The sequence below is a fragment of the Ostrinia nubilalis genome, chromosome Z (assembly GCF_963855985.1).
Source record: "Ostrinia nubilalis chromosome Z, ilOstNubi1.1, whole genome shotgun sequence".
Lineage (NCBI taxonomy): Eukaryota > Metazoa > Arthropoda > Insecta > Lepidoptera > Crambidae > Ostrinia > Ostrinia nubilalis.
Window position 1 is genome coordinate 17,163,735 of NC_087119.1, and position 17,596 is coordinate 17,181,330.

At 35.9% G+C, this 17,596-nt stretch overlaps 1 protein-coding gene across 2 annotated transcripts in view; it reads right to left on the reverse strand.

Moving 5' to 3' along the window:
- Window positions 1-305: 305 nt before the first annotated feature.
- The window catches only part of LOC135087234 (iroquois-class homeodomain protein IRX-3), a 46,643-nt gene continuing 29,352 nt past the window's right edge, over window positions 306-17,596 (reverse strand). For both annotated transcript variants that reach the window (XM_063982077.1, XM_063982076.1), the window contains exons 3-4: window positions 3,280-3,578; window positions 306-2,963 (exon numbers count right to left, since the gene is read on the reverse strand). In XM_063982077.1, coding sequence (XP_063838147.1) covers window positions 2,446-2,963; window positions 3,280-3,578 — 817 coding nt within the window. In that variant the 3' untranslated portion in view covers window positions 306-2,445. The remainder of the gene's footprint in view (window positions 2,964-3,279; window positions 3,579-17,596) is intronic.

Here is a 17,596-nt window from a genome sequence, read left to right on the forward strand (position 1 = left end):
TCAACTAATAATGTTAAAAACGTGCTGGAGCATTCGCCTGTAACGTAAAATTTCAGATGCGATTGTTGTACTTTATAGCGATACATTGCAGGCAAAGGCTCCAGGTTAAGGACACCTTTGTCGGCATATTATTTATTAATACACAACTTTTTTTTTAATAAATATGATTTGTAATTTATTAGTAATTGATATAATTGTAAATGTGGGTAACTCTCTATGGCCTTTGTGGTATCAGATATTGATGAGTTACTATCCACAATTATAAAAGAAGGCTGAAAGTAGAGTAGTGAAATAAAAAACTGTAATTACTTCTGTATTCAATTTTATTGCATCTATTCACACACCTTTCTGGGAACGGTCAAAAGACGTTTAAGACGGTTAATAACAATACGTGTTACTAATAAATTAACAATGCTGAAATAAACGCTGAGTTACGACACGAACAAGTATTTTAAGAAACGAACATGAAGAAAACCTTCGTATTTCTACGCACATACTTCATCTAACAGTAGATATATTACTAGAACATGATCACACAGTATTAAGTAGCAGACGTGTAAATAAAAGGAACGAAGTAAGTTACAGTTATTTTCATTTGGACATGCTTTCGTTGTTTACAATTACTACATTGAAGATTAACGTCTCCCATCCGCGTTTTAATTATGTACATTAAAAGACTGCTAATACAGAAAATTTATTGCATTTACCTCTCTTAAATATTCACGATATCATTACATTTATACTTACAACAGTGACATTTATGTACAAAACTATAGACTCAGTTTTGGACTTTCAGTCTCTACAATATTAAAGAAAATATTTTACAATGTTTAGAAAACAAATCATGAATAATCGTATAACTTTACATTAATTTAACTTTTACAATTATACAAGGCCATTTTAGACTTAGATAAGTATATTCAACTCATTTTGGAGATACAAGTCTAATTGAGGAACCTGTATGAGGGCTGGTACTGCAGAAGCAATAGGTTAATTAATAACATCACTTTGATAAGAACTCGAAAACAGCAAGGATTATTTTGCATAAAATACCTTCACATTCCCACATTTTGGTCCCATGACGCTTGTTTAAAAAGTGTAGGCAATTATAGTAATGAACATTTTCAAATAATTGTATATAAACATAATGAGTGTTAAGTTAAAGATAATGTGTCATTTTATTATGGATGGGACACGGAGATAATTATTTTTTTCATTCTCATTTCAGGTTCTGTATAATAAGGAAAATAGTAGTCTGAGTTTTTGATAGTTTTTGAAGTCTTTCATAATCACGACAAATTGTAGTAAAGTGAATTATTCACCAAAAGGGTACCAAAATAGTAGGTATAGTATTATTTTCAAGTAAAGAACGATTATAAAGATCATAAAGGACTTTAAAACTAAAAACAACAGAACCGAGTTATTGAGTGTTTTTTTTTTGTTGTAGAAATGTATGTACGTATATTTTTAAATACCTGTGATTTGAAACCAAAGGTAATAAGTTAAGGTATTCTCACCCTTAAAGATAGGCGCGATATTAAAATATTTGACGTAATGAGAATAGACCGAATGCTTAACGGCCACATGTATTTTTTAAGATGCACATGTATTAAGATACTGTGGGAACGGTGAATTAGTATTTTGTATCATATTACTATACTACAATATACTTTAGAACCGTCACCAGCCCTATACATCCTGGTTAAATAGTAAAATGCATAAAAGTTAAGATGTACACGACTGATATTACATGTCAAACATATTATTGTAATGTTAACACAGACAAAATAGTCTTCTGACTAGAAAATAACTATACAGATTTTCACAAATCTAATATTGATAAAATTTGTGGATTAAACTTATTATTAGAAGCTTGTTACAACTACTGACCTCGTATGAATAAATATTAAAATTCGAATGTAAGATATTTTTATGAAACTATCAAACAATAGTAAAACATTGGACGTAATTAGGCACTAAACGTGAAGAGGATATTTTCAAAATAATAATTTACATTCTACATACAAATAATCTAACACAGTGTCGATTTTCTATTAGAAACGTAACACATAATAATACCTATTTTTGAATTAAATCACTTCGATTAACCACTTTCAATAATAACTACTGCAACATGTCGCAAGGTCCAACTTGTATTAGCACCTAGTATTGTCGGTCGGTCGGCGCGAGCGCAGCGCCGACGTCGTTTGCGAGTTGTCAACCTCACGGCGGGCGGCCGTCGAGCGTGCACCGCTCCATGTGTCCACTATCACAAATCTAAGCTTCTCTACCGGTGCATAATAATTATCACGTATATGTAGGTATGTATACATATTTATATTTTTAAACTATTAATCACTATTTACAAGTGGGAAGGCCCTCGCGGCACTCTTCGGGAGATCGCGTTTATTGTCGATGCGCCAGCGGCGGGCGGGGAGCTAGTGGTCAGGCACGAGGCGGCGGCGGCGGCTCGGCCAGCGAGGAGGTGGAGGAGGAGGACGGCGAGGGCGCGGGCGGGGCGGGGGCGGGCGCCGACAGCGCCAGCGACCGCGAGTACTCCAGCAGGGCCACGTCCGCGGGGTGCGTCGGGTGGTACAGGCCGCGGTACAGCTCCGGCCTGCTGTACGGGTGCGCCAGGCGGGCTGCTGCTGCGGCCGCCGCTGCGGACTGGTAGAACGCTGAAGCCGACGTGGGCGGTGTCGGGGTTTCACCGTCTTTGCTGGCCATGTCCGCCAGAGACCATATTCTGGGCTTCGCAGAAGCGGGCGTGCTACCCGGTGGAGCTCGGGACGGTAAGTGCTGGTAAGCGGGGTGGATTGGCCTCTCGTACGGCTCTGGGGACTCGGGACCGCTGTCTGCGCGTGATTCAGACCATTCGGATTCAGTTCTTTGTCCTAATAAATCTAACCTTTGTTGAGGCCTGTCGCCATCTTCGCTTGAACCGGTGCCAGAGTCCTTTCCATCTAAAATAAAAATATTTCATTGTAATCCTGCATTATCCGGTCCTAGATTTCATAGAAAGCAGATGTAAATCAAAATGAATAAAGGAATGGTTTTAAAAGTATACTACTTATTTTATCACTTGATGCTGTAAAAAAAACCGAAAAAGATATCGAAAAAATGATCCACCCACCTACAGGTATTTTATCTAATCAAAATACATCAAACATCACACTATGGCCACGAACATTACACCAGTACCGAAATGAATATCTACAGAGAGTAAAATTTTAATAATCTTCTTTACAGGATTAAGAGAATTAAAAAATAAATACGTACCCAGAGCATCTTTTCCATCATTGCTCTTGTGGTCGTCGTCATCATTATTATTGTCATCATCATCGACCCTGTTTCTCGGTTCCCACGTCATCTTGTTTTCCTTCTTCAGGCGACGGCGCGCGTTGGCGAACCACGTCGACACTTGCGTCAGCGTCATTTTAGTGATGATAGCAAGCATAATCTTCTCTCCCTTTGTGGGGTATGGATTCTTTTTGTGCTCGTTAAGCCACGCCTTGAGTGTGCTTGTTGTTTCGCGTGTCGCATTTTTCCTCCTGGCACCATTGAGATCCATCCCGTACCTGTTAGAAATAAACGCCTTTGTTACTACGAATACAGGATTTATTAATCAAACGATAAAATCGCGGTGCAAATCATTAAGAACCATTCCGGAAAGCGTTTCAGACATAAACGCATAACAAGGATTTAACAGTTGCGAAGCGTGGACAGATCCCTCCCTGGGCGAACGCTTAATTTTTTTTAAAGTAGATTCCGGCTTACGTTTCCAGTCTGATTTGGGCGAGATTGCAGATAATGCGAAACGACACCGCCCCAATCCGCAGCCCTCCAATGAAAGCCAATGAAAGCGGCAGCATAATAATTGAAATCGAGATAAGCCATCGACTGCTGGCGAACGCTAAGCTGCAGCTTATCTGAGACATAGCTACATACGCATTTGTTGGACCACGCGCCGTTATTTGAATTGTCCTATCTTTATTAGGATGCAGTCCCCGTATCCCATTTCTATTAAGCCTCGAGAACGGTTTACTTAGTAAGTTTGGGCGTGATACAGAAAGACTTCATTTTACCGACCCCCATTTGCTAACATGCGTTAATCAAGATAGTACGGTAACATAAACGATTGTTTTAGATATAACAATTTGAAATATTATTGCAGTTAAAATATGGATATTAAACGTAAGTATTTTTTTGTATTATTTTTCGGTGGCTAGAAAACTTGAAGTAAAAATATGATGCGTTAAAACCATTTTAAAATTTACAATATCTCGGTTAGGAAATCAGACTCTATAGTGCCGTAACACCATGTGCCGCCACGCCAACGCACTGTCAGAAACGAAGTAGGGTGGAAAATGGGATGAGTAGTATGGGAAATTAATAAAACTGTCACTTAAATCGCAGAAGTGACGCGCGGCACCCCTTAACAATAAAACCCAAACGATATTGAGCTTTATACAACACTATTACGGTAACAAATCAAATATTCCCCAAAACAAACATGCATTCAGTCCATTGTCAACTATGATGTTGACTTTATTTTGTTCGCCCCTATTCCGAGTTCGACATATAAATAATAATATTCATTTCGTTTGTGTTTCTTTGTATTAGCAACGAATACGAGTAATGGATTGTCTTTCATCAATGGATTTTTCTCTATACCTTTCAGGATATCCACCTTGTTTTGTCATCTGTTGATAGGTAATCAGATAGAATCCTATCTTTTAGTGTGAATAAGTAAAATAAACTTGTTAAAAATAACGTTGAGATATGGTTCAATACACATATCAAAATAACGCTTCTTTATTACAGAATAGGAAGCGGTAATCGTATGATGGTTTGTGGATAAAACATCTCTTAAAGGCGTCATTTTAATGACGTTCGTCGAGCTCTATGAATGAACTAACATCCATAGAATTCGAGTAACAATGCAAAAGTGGAGCGTCGCGAGGCTTAGGCGTATTCCACAAACAAAAAACGTCATTTATCCCGGGCGTGCCACTTTCACAGTATCCGCGCTCGCGGGGATAGCGCGGGCTCGTTTTTTATTATTTCTGCTCCGAGCTGTGGCTGCCCACCCCAACCACCTCGCCTTCAATTAAATCCCTATCTCTCGAGCCACCTCATACTTCCTACTTAAACTCATAAAAATGAGATAAACACAAAAATATTGCTCGTACCCGCTGTCGTTGTTATTAAAGTAAGCCGTTACTGCTACGGTTAATTCACTCGGTTAAATTGTATTTTTATGTTTGGGTTTGCAGATCGTGACTGACTTAATTAATTGCGTGATTATTTATTGAACATTGCGGGAGATGGTATTATTTTTATGATAGAGTGCTAAATTCGCGGTGATCATGTTATTTTATAATAATTCGTAATTAATGGACTGATTGATGTTACAAAGAAAGTAAAAGAGATAGTTATTGTCATGTAATAATTAACAGTTTCACTACGAAAAGCGTAACTGCTACCAATAGACCTAATTCTTTAAGTTTTTCCTGCACTTATTTTGGTTTGTTTGTTAATTGAAATGTCATGAAATTAATTTAATAATAATGGAAATTCTCTAATTTGACGAGTAGTAAAAATAGAGTGGACTTACCAAACTTGACCCTAAATAAAGTTCATGTAAAGCTTTTTATAGAGCGACAATGTACTTGAAAAAATTCTTAATATGCAAACAGTAAGTAGGTATTAAAATATCCACGGTTCTCATAGTTTGACGTCTCAATATGCATGAAAAACTTAACAAACGAATCGTGATTATCAGAAAAAAAGGAACACGATTTCCTGGTTTTTCCATAACAAAACTTTTGACGGCCGACATGACTTTTAACCAGCCCATCTATAGTTTGCAAACTCCGCTCGGCACATTCGTAGTTAAAACTGGAGTTGGCTTAAATCAAACTCTTTCCACAAAAAACTAGCTACATTGACAGCTACAGTTAATATGAAATGGTTTGTTTTCAAACAAACTCACGATCGACAGTTTTTATCAGTTTAATGGTTTTTGAATATTATTTTAGGCGACAATTTTAAGCCTGTCAATGACATCGCTTTGACCCGAGCCAAGCTTATCTAAGGCTTTACAGCTAAAGTCTGGCTCTATTTAATTAAATTTATTGAAAATCAATCATGTTCATTTTATAATAAACGCAGGTTACGCAACTTACGTTCTTGACTTTGTGACAAAGAGAATTATAACGGCCTGTTGAGTAGGTAACAATGACTTCCTATGCAGGACTTTATATTTAAACTGTTAATTTAATTAATTTAGACGCAAATAAATAAAACACAAAATTCTATGTTACTTTCGGGTCCGTTATTAGACCGTATTACGTTCTAGAACCGTTAAATACAGGATTTTGGAATATACAAGTACAAATTTTAATATAATAATAGCCTAAGAGTAAGTCATTATAATCTTGTTGATAGAGCATCATTTAGAACAGGATGTACTTAAATTAAGAAAATTGATTCAAATGATCCAAAAATCCCTTTTCTGGCAAAACAATACCTGCATAATAATATACGAAATGATATATTATTTGTGGCCGCCACTTACGTGCTAAACGTTTACGTGAATGGGACCGTTTCAGGGCGGGGGCGAATCAAGATCATAATAATAAAACAAAGGTGAAATAATGGTCCGCAGCGGCCAGGGGGCTTGACACCGATACACGGGATGAGAGATGCGACCCACAAGTTACACCTGAGCACCCGTCCGATCGCGAAGACCGGGTTGTTACGACTTAAATACTCTCGAGCGATTCTGTCTTTTGGGGATTTTCATTTACAAATGTAGTTTCATTTCGATATACTGAAATAACTTTACAATGAAATACACAGATGAATGTTAACATTTCGGTTGTATTGCCAGGCTGATCAAAATAAAGATTTGTTAGACTTTCGTTTTAAAGCCTCTATTTAGGCATAACAACACTAAACGCAACAAATTATAGAAAAATGATAACTACAGAATGTTGTTTTTATAAAATTGATTTAGCACAAAAAAGAATTACTAAGGTCTACCTAAACCTGGAATTCTGTGATTGAGTATCATTTATCCCGGGATATCATCGTAGCTTGATACAACATCAATATATAATAAAAGAAATCACTACGGAGATGCCAAGTTGGAGCTGTGTGTGTCAGAAATTAACAAGACTGTAACTATACACCGATTTTTGTGTAAGTGATCATGCCGCCTCGGTTTGACGCAGGTAAGAGAAGAGATATAATGTTTCCATTACACTTTGAATTCACCAATGACATCGTCCGCACCCGCACCGATATAAAATTACATGGTGCGATATTTTGTAAGGTAATAGATGTACATTTTTTTCTTACGCTTGACTGAGTCATCTACATTATAAGCCACGGACTATGAAATTTTCAAGAGGTTAATACTTGATGACAGTTTTGTGTAAAATGCTTTAGAGAGTCGTCTCTTGTGGCGTAAGTATCCAGTTTCATGTGTCATCTTAATCGCATTTTACACTTAAGAGCGTTTACGCGAAGCGCGGCGTTTCAAGGGGCATCATTGGAAATGATTCGCGCGCGGCGTTTTTTAATAGTTTTCAAATGTTTATAGCAAAACAATAACAATGAATTAAATATCGTTTCAAAGTAAATATTTTAAAGAAGATGTTGTTTTATTACATTAAGCTATTTTTATGTTGAATAAAAGAAGAATATTGGTGAAAAAATCACTTTGATTTTTGGGTATTTCACGTTCTTTTAATTTGTGATTTCTTATTGTAAAATGCTTAAATCTAAAAATTTTCTCAGATAACTATTTGCCCAAGGATCTATGCTATAGGATATAAATGTTTTTTAAATCGTTTTCACAGTATTTTTATAAAAATTTCAGCTTGTAAACTGACGCTAAAGTGGAAATTTACAAAACCTGTGTGGACTTATCTTGATAGAATTCTTAAATACTAAACTAATCGCAATATTTTCTCAATTAACTATTTAGACGACGAAATTGCCTAACTATTTATGCCTATAACATATTTGTAGTATTACTGGTTAATGATTGTAACGAGTTGAAAAAGTACTGTTTTTGCGCCAAACGGCGTAAACGCTCTTAAGCATGATATTAAAGAACGCTGTTTGCGTTGACTACTTTGTATGCAATCAAGTTTTTATTCTAGATAGAGCATATGCCGGAAAAAATAAACTAGCTTTTAAGCATGAACGTAAATCGACTGAAACCTGTAAAAATTTGGAACTGGTATTAAACATAAAAGTAATCAGTTTTCAACACGAACATCGCCTTCCATGCTACAAGTAAATTACCATGTTCGTAAAAAGTATATCAGATAAAGCTAATTATTCGTCGTCGTAATATGGTAACGGACGCACGCAACGACCAATCTCGGGTTATGAGCGAAGTTTTAAAAGGTACGATATAGGGCTACAGGTTCCAAATATTGGTGGGTAGATAGGGCGGCGGGGGCGCGGCACGCCAACAACACATTACCACCCGGCAACGCGCTATTACGGCCAACCGCACGCGTCCATGTTAGCCGATAGCTGCCACCCGAACATGCTATCCGACGACTAATTGGTCAGCTCCATGCATAAAAACCCCTAATAGAAACAACTGTGGCGAGGGAAGCCCGCTTACAGCTTAAAACGTAAATAATCACGAGGTGCTGTAACAATCAAGTACGAAATTTTTCGGCGGTGGACATGTTTTAAACAAAGGGCCAATCGTTAAGTAAGGTGGCCTAAAGGGCGTGTTATCTGAGGCCTGGGCGGCGCATGTCACGTGACAAACGAACCGTTAACACACCACCGGTGCTTCATCCAAAACGCCATCTTTGTTTTGTTCCATGGGGGTAACTTTCCACTTTGATGTTATTATATTCGGCAAATTAAACCCGATAACATCGTATATCAAATAACCTTTGTTATTAATTCTACGATTTATATACTTGAAGCTTGTCACAATTTGACTATGTTGCACTATCATACTGTTTATTTTTAAGAAGTTTACCTTAACAATTATCTAAACAAAATAATTACTTTGTTTGTGTTACACACATTTGAGCGAAATGAGAAATTATACACATTGACGTTAATAAATAAAAATATGTAATTATTCGATTCATCTGTATCTATACACAAGTAAAATCAATGTCAACATTGTTTTTAAACCACAACAGTTAATCATTTTTCTTGTATACAGCAAAGAAACTTAACAAAAACAACACATAAATTATCCTCTTTTATCTTTGGCAAATTATTTTTCTGTTAAGTTTGGGCCACGACCCCGTCATTTACGTCGTAGATAACGACGCGAACATCGTACAGTTTTAATTAATTTAAGTAATTATGTCATTGTGCCGTATGGTCAAAGAGGACGGTCACATGCTCGTACATAATCATGAACGAACATACATAATGTCAGCACATTTCGTTTTATCAATGAAGACCTGCAAGATCAAAATGTACCAAAAACCACAACTGGCCAGGTTTTTTATATTGTTTTTTCTCGTTTCACGCCTCCGGATGTAGTTCAGTGGGGTGGGAACGGGGAACCTAATACGATACACCAACTGAAGTGTACTTAAAATGACGCAACTTGCATATACCTAGTTTAAAGGACAATTTTATGTAAAGCTGTTGCTTAATAAAAACCGATTTAGAACTACCTGATGCATAGATTGAAGAATGAATGGCTATTATTAAATGTAAAGTTATAAGTAAATAGCAATAATAACTAAGCCTTAATTAAGCAATGGTTGTTCCTTAGCCGATAGGTAACGGATAATCATGCTAAAATTGATATGACATCAATTAACAACACTCGTTGCTCATCGCTCTTTAACATTAATCCCACGCTGGTTTCGAACCTGAAACCGCGCTGTTTCAGTCCGTTACACAAACCACCAGGCCATGCCGTCAACCGCCGTTGATAATCAAGCAACTTATCTTTCACTAGCTATCCCTAATAGACACATAGACAATAATTGTTACTCGCAGTGTACACATAACTCACGTTTATTGATCGAGTTACGACGCAGAAGTCATTGTGAAATTTTAATTAATAGGCATTGTAAGTAATAAGATAAGATAAGATAAGATAAGATAAGCATTTATTGTTAATTGTGTTGATACAGTGGTGTTACATAAAAGGCACATAATGCTAAAGTACACAATTTATCCATTTCGGACGTACAATATAAATTGTCAAAAACATAATTAATTATTAATTGGATTATTATTTTGCAATGTCAGTTATTATAAAATTATTAAAATTTTTAATCTGGAATTAGATCTCTTTATAGCCCACACAATGAATTGAACGTTCTGCTATCTTATTTATTGAATCTTTGTTTCTCGTTCACAAGGACTTAAAAAACTATAATTTAAATATTATCTGCCTAGATAATGACTTAGGAAACAAGCAAGTTACTTTGATAGATTTCTCATGAACGTTTTGTTTGATATTAGAGCTGTAATTTAGTAGATAGGTAAGGTAAGTAACGGCCGAATACTGAAACGCTACTCAAATCTTTCACTCAGCTGACGGGCTCCTAAATTTAAGTATCCTTCAATTTTAAATGGTATTCTCAAACGCCACTCAACGGATTTGAAGCCGTGATCAGCTAAGCAGCTCTCAAATGTTTACATAATGGCAACATTTACCAAAAAAAGTATGTTTTCATTTACACAAATGATAACTTTGCGTTTTTTATCCATTACACGCAGCATCGTTTGTTTATGTATTGTCTTTTATGGAAATATACTCAATCAACTTAACATAAAACAGTTTATTTTTAGTTTCTATTATATATAAATCTCGTTTTGTCATATAAAAAAATTAAGCTTGCATTTTTATTTAATTAAAAAAATAATTTTAAACGTGATACTTTTTATTGTTGAAATCTATTAAGTGGCGATCGTGGACCGAAACGTAACCACAATTGACATTTATCATTGTTGACAGCAGAGCATCAAATTGACAAATCAACAACTCTTGGAAATGCTGCTATGCGATGTCCCCTTATTCCTCAGAAATAGGCATGTTTATGTATTGCGATTTCATAGCAGCTATTTTGGTTGTTACTTCGTGCACTATACGATGCACAGTTGGCTGTTAGATGTGGAAGATATCACCTAGTACACGTTCTTAACTTCCCGTTGCGTAGAACAGTAGGGTTATAATAAGTATTTGGTCCACTGGTTGTATGGCGTTTGGTGAGGGGTTTCAAAGAGCTTCCAAATTATGAATCCAGAAACAACACCGTTTCTTTAGAGACGCGGAACCTCGCTCGGAATTGCATGTCATTATAATAATATTTTTCAATAGCGTTCAGCCTTATTGCGTTCCTGCGATTACTTAGATCTAGGTATTTCCTCAAGGCTCGAAAGAAATGATAACGATGACACACATTATTTACCACTATTTAGGTCGATTTAGGTATAAGAATAGGATTTAAGATACCGGGCAAGCACTCTCAAATTTAACAGCTGCTTAGGACGATTTGACAGTTGTTTGAGTAATGCTTAGGGTTGAATGGCGTTTCAGTATGCGAAAATTCATTTGAGTGACGTTTAAGTGCAACTTAATTTGAGAGGTGCTTACAAATTGAGAACTGCTCAGATATTGTTTTGAGTATGCGAAATGTAAGTTTAGGAGCTGCTTAACTATTTGAGAAGCCGTCAAATATTTAAATGGCGTTTCAGTATTCGGCCGTAAGTGTTTCGTTTTGGCCAAAGGTCAACTTTCAGTGCTACTGTTAGATATAATCGAAATAAAAAAATAGAGACGACGTTATTCTAGTATGTCAAGTGCAAGACAATATTGAACCTAATTCAGACTCTACAAATTAACCAGTTTATGCATTTTGTATTAAATCTCGTACTACTGCACGGATTAAAATTAGCATTCATCGTACTATAAAATTACGTCAATCGGAACACGGAATTTCATCCTAAAATTACAAATATAACAATGAATAAATATAAAGAAATTACAATACATTGTTTTAAAATGGCACTGAGTGTGACGGTAATGTTGACGACTTTTATTTGTTACTTTCTTAACTACATACCACTCTAGCACGTGTTAGCTATTTTAAGCATAAAAGGTATATATTTTTAAACACTTTACATACTTATTACATTACCATTAACATAATAATATTATGTTATCAGGGTTTCCGATGTTTTATGAAACCTCACAAGAACTAAATTAGTAAGTACAATTTTTTGTTTGCAAGCAACCGATACCTACGTAGCTTCGTATGGATGACTAGTCAACACCTGCTACGATGGTGCTAACTGTATAAGGTATCTTTTTAAACAAGTGTCACCTTATGTTTATTTATAAACCTAAAGCGAGAAAATATGTATGAAACACTAAGTGGTATTTTATAAAACTAGTCTTGTAACGTTCAAGACATTCAGACAACATTTTCAGGATAAAAGTAGTATGTAATTTGAAAAGGTGATGTTACTTATGAATGAGGACTTTCTTGTGAGTTGTACTTCACATAAAAATCGCAGCTTAACTAATTAGTTTCATGCTAGTCACATTTTTTTTTTGCTGAAGTAGTCTGCACCTTTATGAATAAAATATCACCGATAATTTACCACATAACAATATGGAGAAAAATAATCTTCCTTAATCATTGTCTTAATATTGTCATTTTTTTGTATCATTACTGCACTTAAATTAAAAAAAAAATCTACTAAATATATTTATTTTAAGTACCCAAGACTAATTGATGTGTAAAGGATATTGCCAGGGTCTAGAACAAGAGCTGCCCAGATTCAACCCATATTGCTTTTTGTTTATCAGGACAATATGTACCTAATGTGTAAACCGGAGCGCACTGAACTCTATCCCTAGAGTTAAGAGAAAATAAGAGTTTTGTTTTCAATTATTTACTTACGAAAAATCATCAATTTACGTACTACGCAGAAGATTTCCCGATTGTGGCATTATAGATCACTCGCCATGATGAACTTAACCGTACTGCATCCGTACACCCTACTTTAGTGCGATTTAGACATTCTATACAGGGTGGAAACGTTAAGTGATCTCACTCCATTATTTCTAAACTATACAAGATATTGAAAAACTGGCTACTGATCCTGAAAGTGCTTCATAAGCTCTTTCAAACGGTACCAATAATAGGTTACAGAAGGAAACATTGAATTTTCGGATAGATCCAGTTTATACTGTAACCTATTATTAATACCGTTTGATAGAGCTCGTGAAGCACTTTCAGGATCAGTAACTAGTTTATAGATATCTTGTATAGTTTAGAAATAATCGAGTGAGATCACTTATCGTTTCCACCCTGTATAAACGATCTAGCACTTAATCATACGTCTACTTGTAGAGTTTCATATCGAAATAATTGACGATTTTTTATGGGAACTGTTTATATTAGAATTGTAGTACTTAGTACAAAAATACCCTCTTAATTTTTTCAGTAGTATGTACGAGTAGTAGCTCTGTCACATATTGTTGTGAATAGTGAAACAATGTGTTTATCTATATTATTTTTACTTTTTACTGCTAAATGAGATCACATTAGTAAGTCAAGGTTGACCAGTAGTGCTATGATACTTAGGCTACGAACACTATACGATCAAAAAGATTAGCACAATTATCTTTATACCAGCTACTGATATTATTTGATAATGTGAGATGTTTGTCATCGAAAATGGAAAGGATCAAGAAGTTTTAAAAATTACGAAAAAGCTACTTAAAGTATTTAAGTTGTCATTTCAAATATTTTTAAAAGAAGACCGATTGAGAAAATCTTAGCCTGGGCACAAAACACCGGTTTATAGTTGGCCGATAGTTGGGTCAGGCTGTTGATCAGTATGGAGACGTATGAAAGTGCGAACATTACAGAGATTTGGTATCGGCCGATGCTTCATACAAATTAGAATCGGAAAGATACTCACTAATTAGTAGTCTGTCTGTCTGTCATTAATATAATTTTATCCTAAATGCATGGACGACGATTTTCATATTAAGCTAATAATATTTAGTAAAATCAATCTCGTTTTGACACTTGCGTATCAATGTTTCTCATACTTTCTGATATGGGTAACTTCTTTCATCTCAAAAGACGAATTTACTTAGGTATATGGTATAAAATAGGTACCTACATGTAATCAGTTAATTGCTGCAATAAAGAATTGCCAATAGTCTGACACAAAACATGGCCCATAAATTATGATAAATGGTACTTAATATAAATGTTTGTTTTACAAAGGCAAAGTACAGACATATCTGGAATATTAATCGGTTTGAAGCAAATATTCTTGGAGAAAACGATGAAACAACTGGATATCTTCTTGTGGCAATAAAATAAACCTCAATTACCTACACTAAGTAATTACTGATTCTGTAATAAAAAAGTGGGTACCTACTGTAGTACTCTTACGTACTACTTAATTGACTTAATTAGCAATTATTGTTACTGTAACACAATTAACAAATAGGTTCAATCAAATGTTAATGACATGTGCTTAATAGCTTCACTGTTTGGAATTTATATAGAGCTAGCTATAAGACTTATTTTTATTCCTATTTACGTAAAATACTACAATCTAATGAAATAAGTGTAAATCCAAATTCAGATTCCTTAATGGTGTATGAATAACAATAGTTGTTTTTATTATTTATACGAGTACAAAATGTAAATCTTACCGATTTGACGACGATTCAACCGACACATTTGAACTTAACTGTACTTACTACGTTGCCTCTAAAAGATACATATATTGTAACAATTTGTAACCTTTTCTTTGTATACCGATCAAAAGTCTCGGGTGAAACAATCACTAGGAAGATATGTCAACATCAGCCATCTATCAAACGTCAGTCAACAGTTGCTTATTGAGGAGCAATATGTTAGAGTCGCAGGGCCCGCTGCGGTGGCGCCGGCGTAAGCACTGATAGCCGATCGGGTAGGGATGCGCCGTTTTATCAGACCCGAGTAAAAAACAATTGAAGTTCATCACAGATAACGTCGAAGGCGTCAGCCAATACGCGCCCTTTGACAATTTGAAACAACAAAGTATAACTGAAGTGTTTTGGTACTGTCTTATATTTGGTTCGATGACTATCTTCAGTTTGAAATGATAGAGACAGAATATTTTGAATCCTTGCTAGTCTTGCAAGTGGAGGTAAACAGTAACAAAAAATTACGGTGTCATAAAACGTTATTACTGACAGCAATCAAACATCGAATTTGACACCCGCGAGTTTGATAAAAAAATATTTTAAGTAATTTAATTTCTGCTATTAATATGGAGTCACATCACTATCGGACCTCACAAGACGTCGTATGTAGAACGTATAAACTAGTGAAAATTAAGTGTCACCGGAACGGTTCATTTATCTAAGGTCACAATGTCTCATTTTATTATTGACATATTATTAATATCGATGAGAACATTGAATTAGACGCGGGGTGGTATCATTTCGTAATATCTTAAATGTCGTAAAATTCACTTGTGTAAGTTATCATTATCTGTCGTTATTGTGGCATAACATTCATTATTGATATTATATGAGTGTGATTTTAAAATTTAATCATAAGATGATTAGAGAACTGTCATAAAATGATTTAGTATGAAAAATAATGATGTTAACCACGCTATTGAAAATGTAGTGCAGTGAATTAATGCATGCTGCAATTTAAATTGACATTCTAAACGCGCTAGTGTTCGTGAATGAATTCAATTTTTTAATCAATAGACATTATGCATATGAGGTAGTTCAAAATGTTAATATTTTTGTGAAAAAACAAGATGAATACAATTTTGCACCATTAAACACCACCTACCTTCATCTCTAGGACTCTATAGCTTATTGTGTACCCGTAGCCTAGCACTGTTTTCAAAAAATCTATCATACCTACCTAACATTAGACAATAAGTAAACATAACACTCACTTACATTAGTAGGTACTAGGTACCTACTATTATTTACAAAAGGAAGCTCTTTATTCCACGATTGCAGCGTTGTACCTATATTTATTGCATAATCGATAGGAGAATAAAAGAAAATGCAGAAATAGTTACCATAAGCAGAATATTTTTGAAAAAAATTTGATTACCCATTTCGGAACTCACGGATCACGGGGCTCAAAATTAACTGCCGGAAGACCCAAGAGATGCGATCTGGAGTGAGGAATTGCACACCATTACGGATTGGTGCAGAGGATGTGGAACGTGTCCACAATTTTACCTACCTCGGGAGCGTCGTGTCAGAGACTGGAGGTACCGAAGAGGACATCACTTCGCGCATTGCCAAGGCTAGAGCCACCTTCGCACAACTTCGCCCCGTATGGCAGTCACGGAAACTGACCCGAAGGGTCAAGATCAAAATTTTCGGGTCCAACGTTAAATCCGTGCTGCTCTATGGGTGTGAAACGTGGAAGGTCACCAAGGTCATCTCGCGTCAGCTGCAGGTCTTCGTCAACCGCTGCCTTCGCCGAATTCTCGGCATATACTGGCCTGAGAAAATCTCCAACGTCGAGCTATTGGAACGCTGCCACGAAATTCCGATCGACCAGCAGATCAAGCGCCGCAAGTGGAACTGGATTGGCCACACTCTCCGAAGGGATCCCGATCACATCCCCAAGCAGGCTCTTAGTCCAGTCAATGAATGCCTTAACGACGGTGTAGAGAGAAATCCGTGGAACACAATTTCTGACATCGGGACTTTATTTAGCCTAGTTAGGTGGTGAACATAGCAAAAGTCCCCGCCCTTAGCCCTTGAGCCGGCGGGGAGAGGGGGGTTTAAAGGTGCCACTTTTCGGTTTTTCGCTTAATCCTCGGAAACTATGCGTCCTAGTGACATGACTACTTTGAACCAAAAAAAGCAAATTCAATTTGCTACAGGTGAGATAGACAAGTTTTTCTATAAATTGTATAGTTTTCGCGGCATCTGCTCTAGAAGGTCTGTAATTATTGGAAATTTTATTTTTGTCTTACATGTTCCCATCAGTAGAAAATCGACTAAATCAACATTGATCAATCATTCTAGACATGCGGGAGCATGTTAAGCCTAGTTCCTGCGAGGGGACTACACCGTGCGTATATTTAGACGAATCACTTTGAGCCACTTTTGACTCCTCATCACTCAAAAACTACTGTGCATTAACACTTCAAATTTGGCTCATGTGTTGATACTTGCAAGATATACATCAGTTTCAAATTTCATAAATATGCCTCAAACGGTTCTTTAGGTATTGACGTTCAAAAATCGATATTTAGAGCACTAAAATCTATCTATCACATGTGAAATGTTAAAATTTACTGGTTTTTTATTTGTTCCTTTGTATTTACATAACTACCTTTCTGGATGCCAAATTTGAACCTTCGAGGTCATCTGGAAGTGGTTAGAATTTGGTCTATAGGTCAGACATGTAGATTTTTGGACGTCAATATCTAAAGAACCGTTTGAGGCATATTTATGAAATTTGAAACTGATGTATATCTTGCAAGTCTCAACACATGAGCCAAATTTGAAGTGTTAATGCACAGTAGTTTTTGAGTGATGAGGAGTCAAAAGTGGCTCAAAGTGATT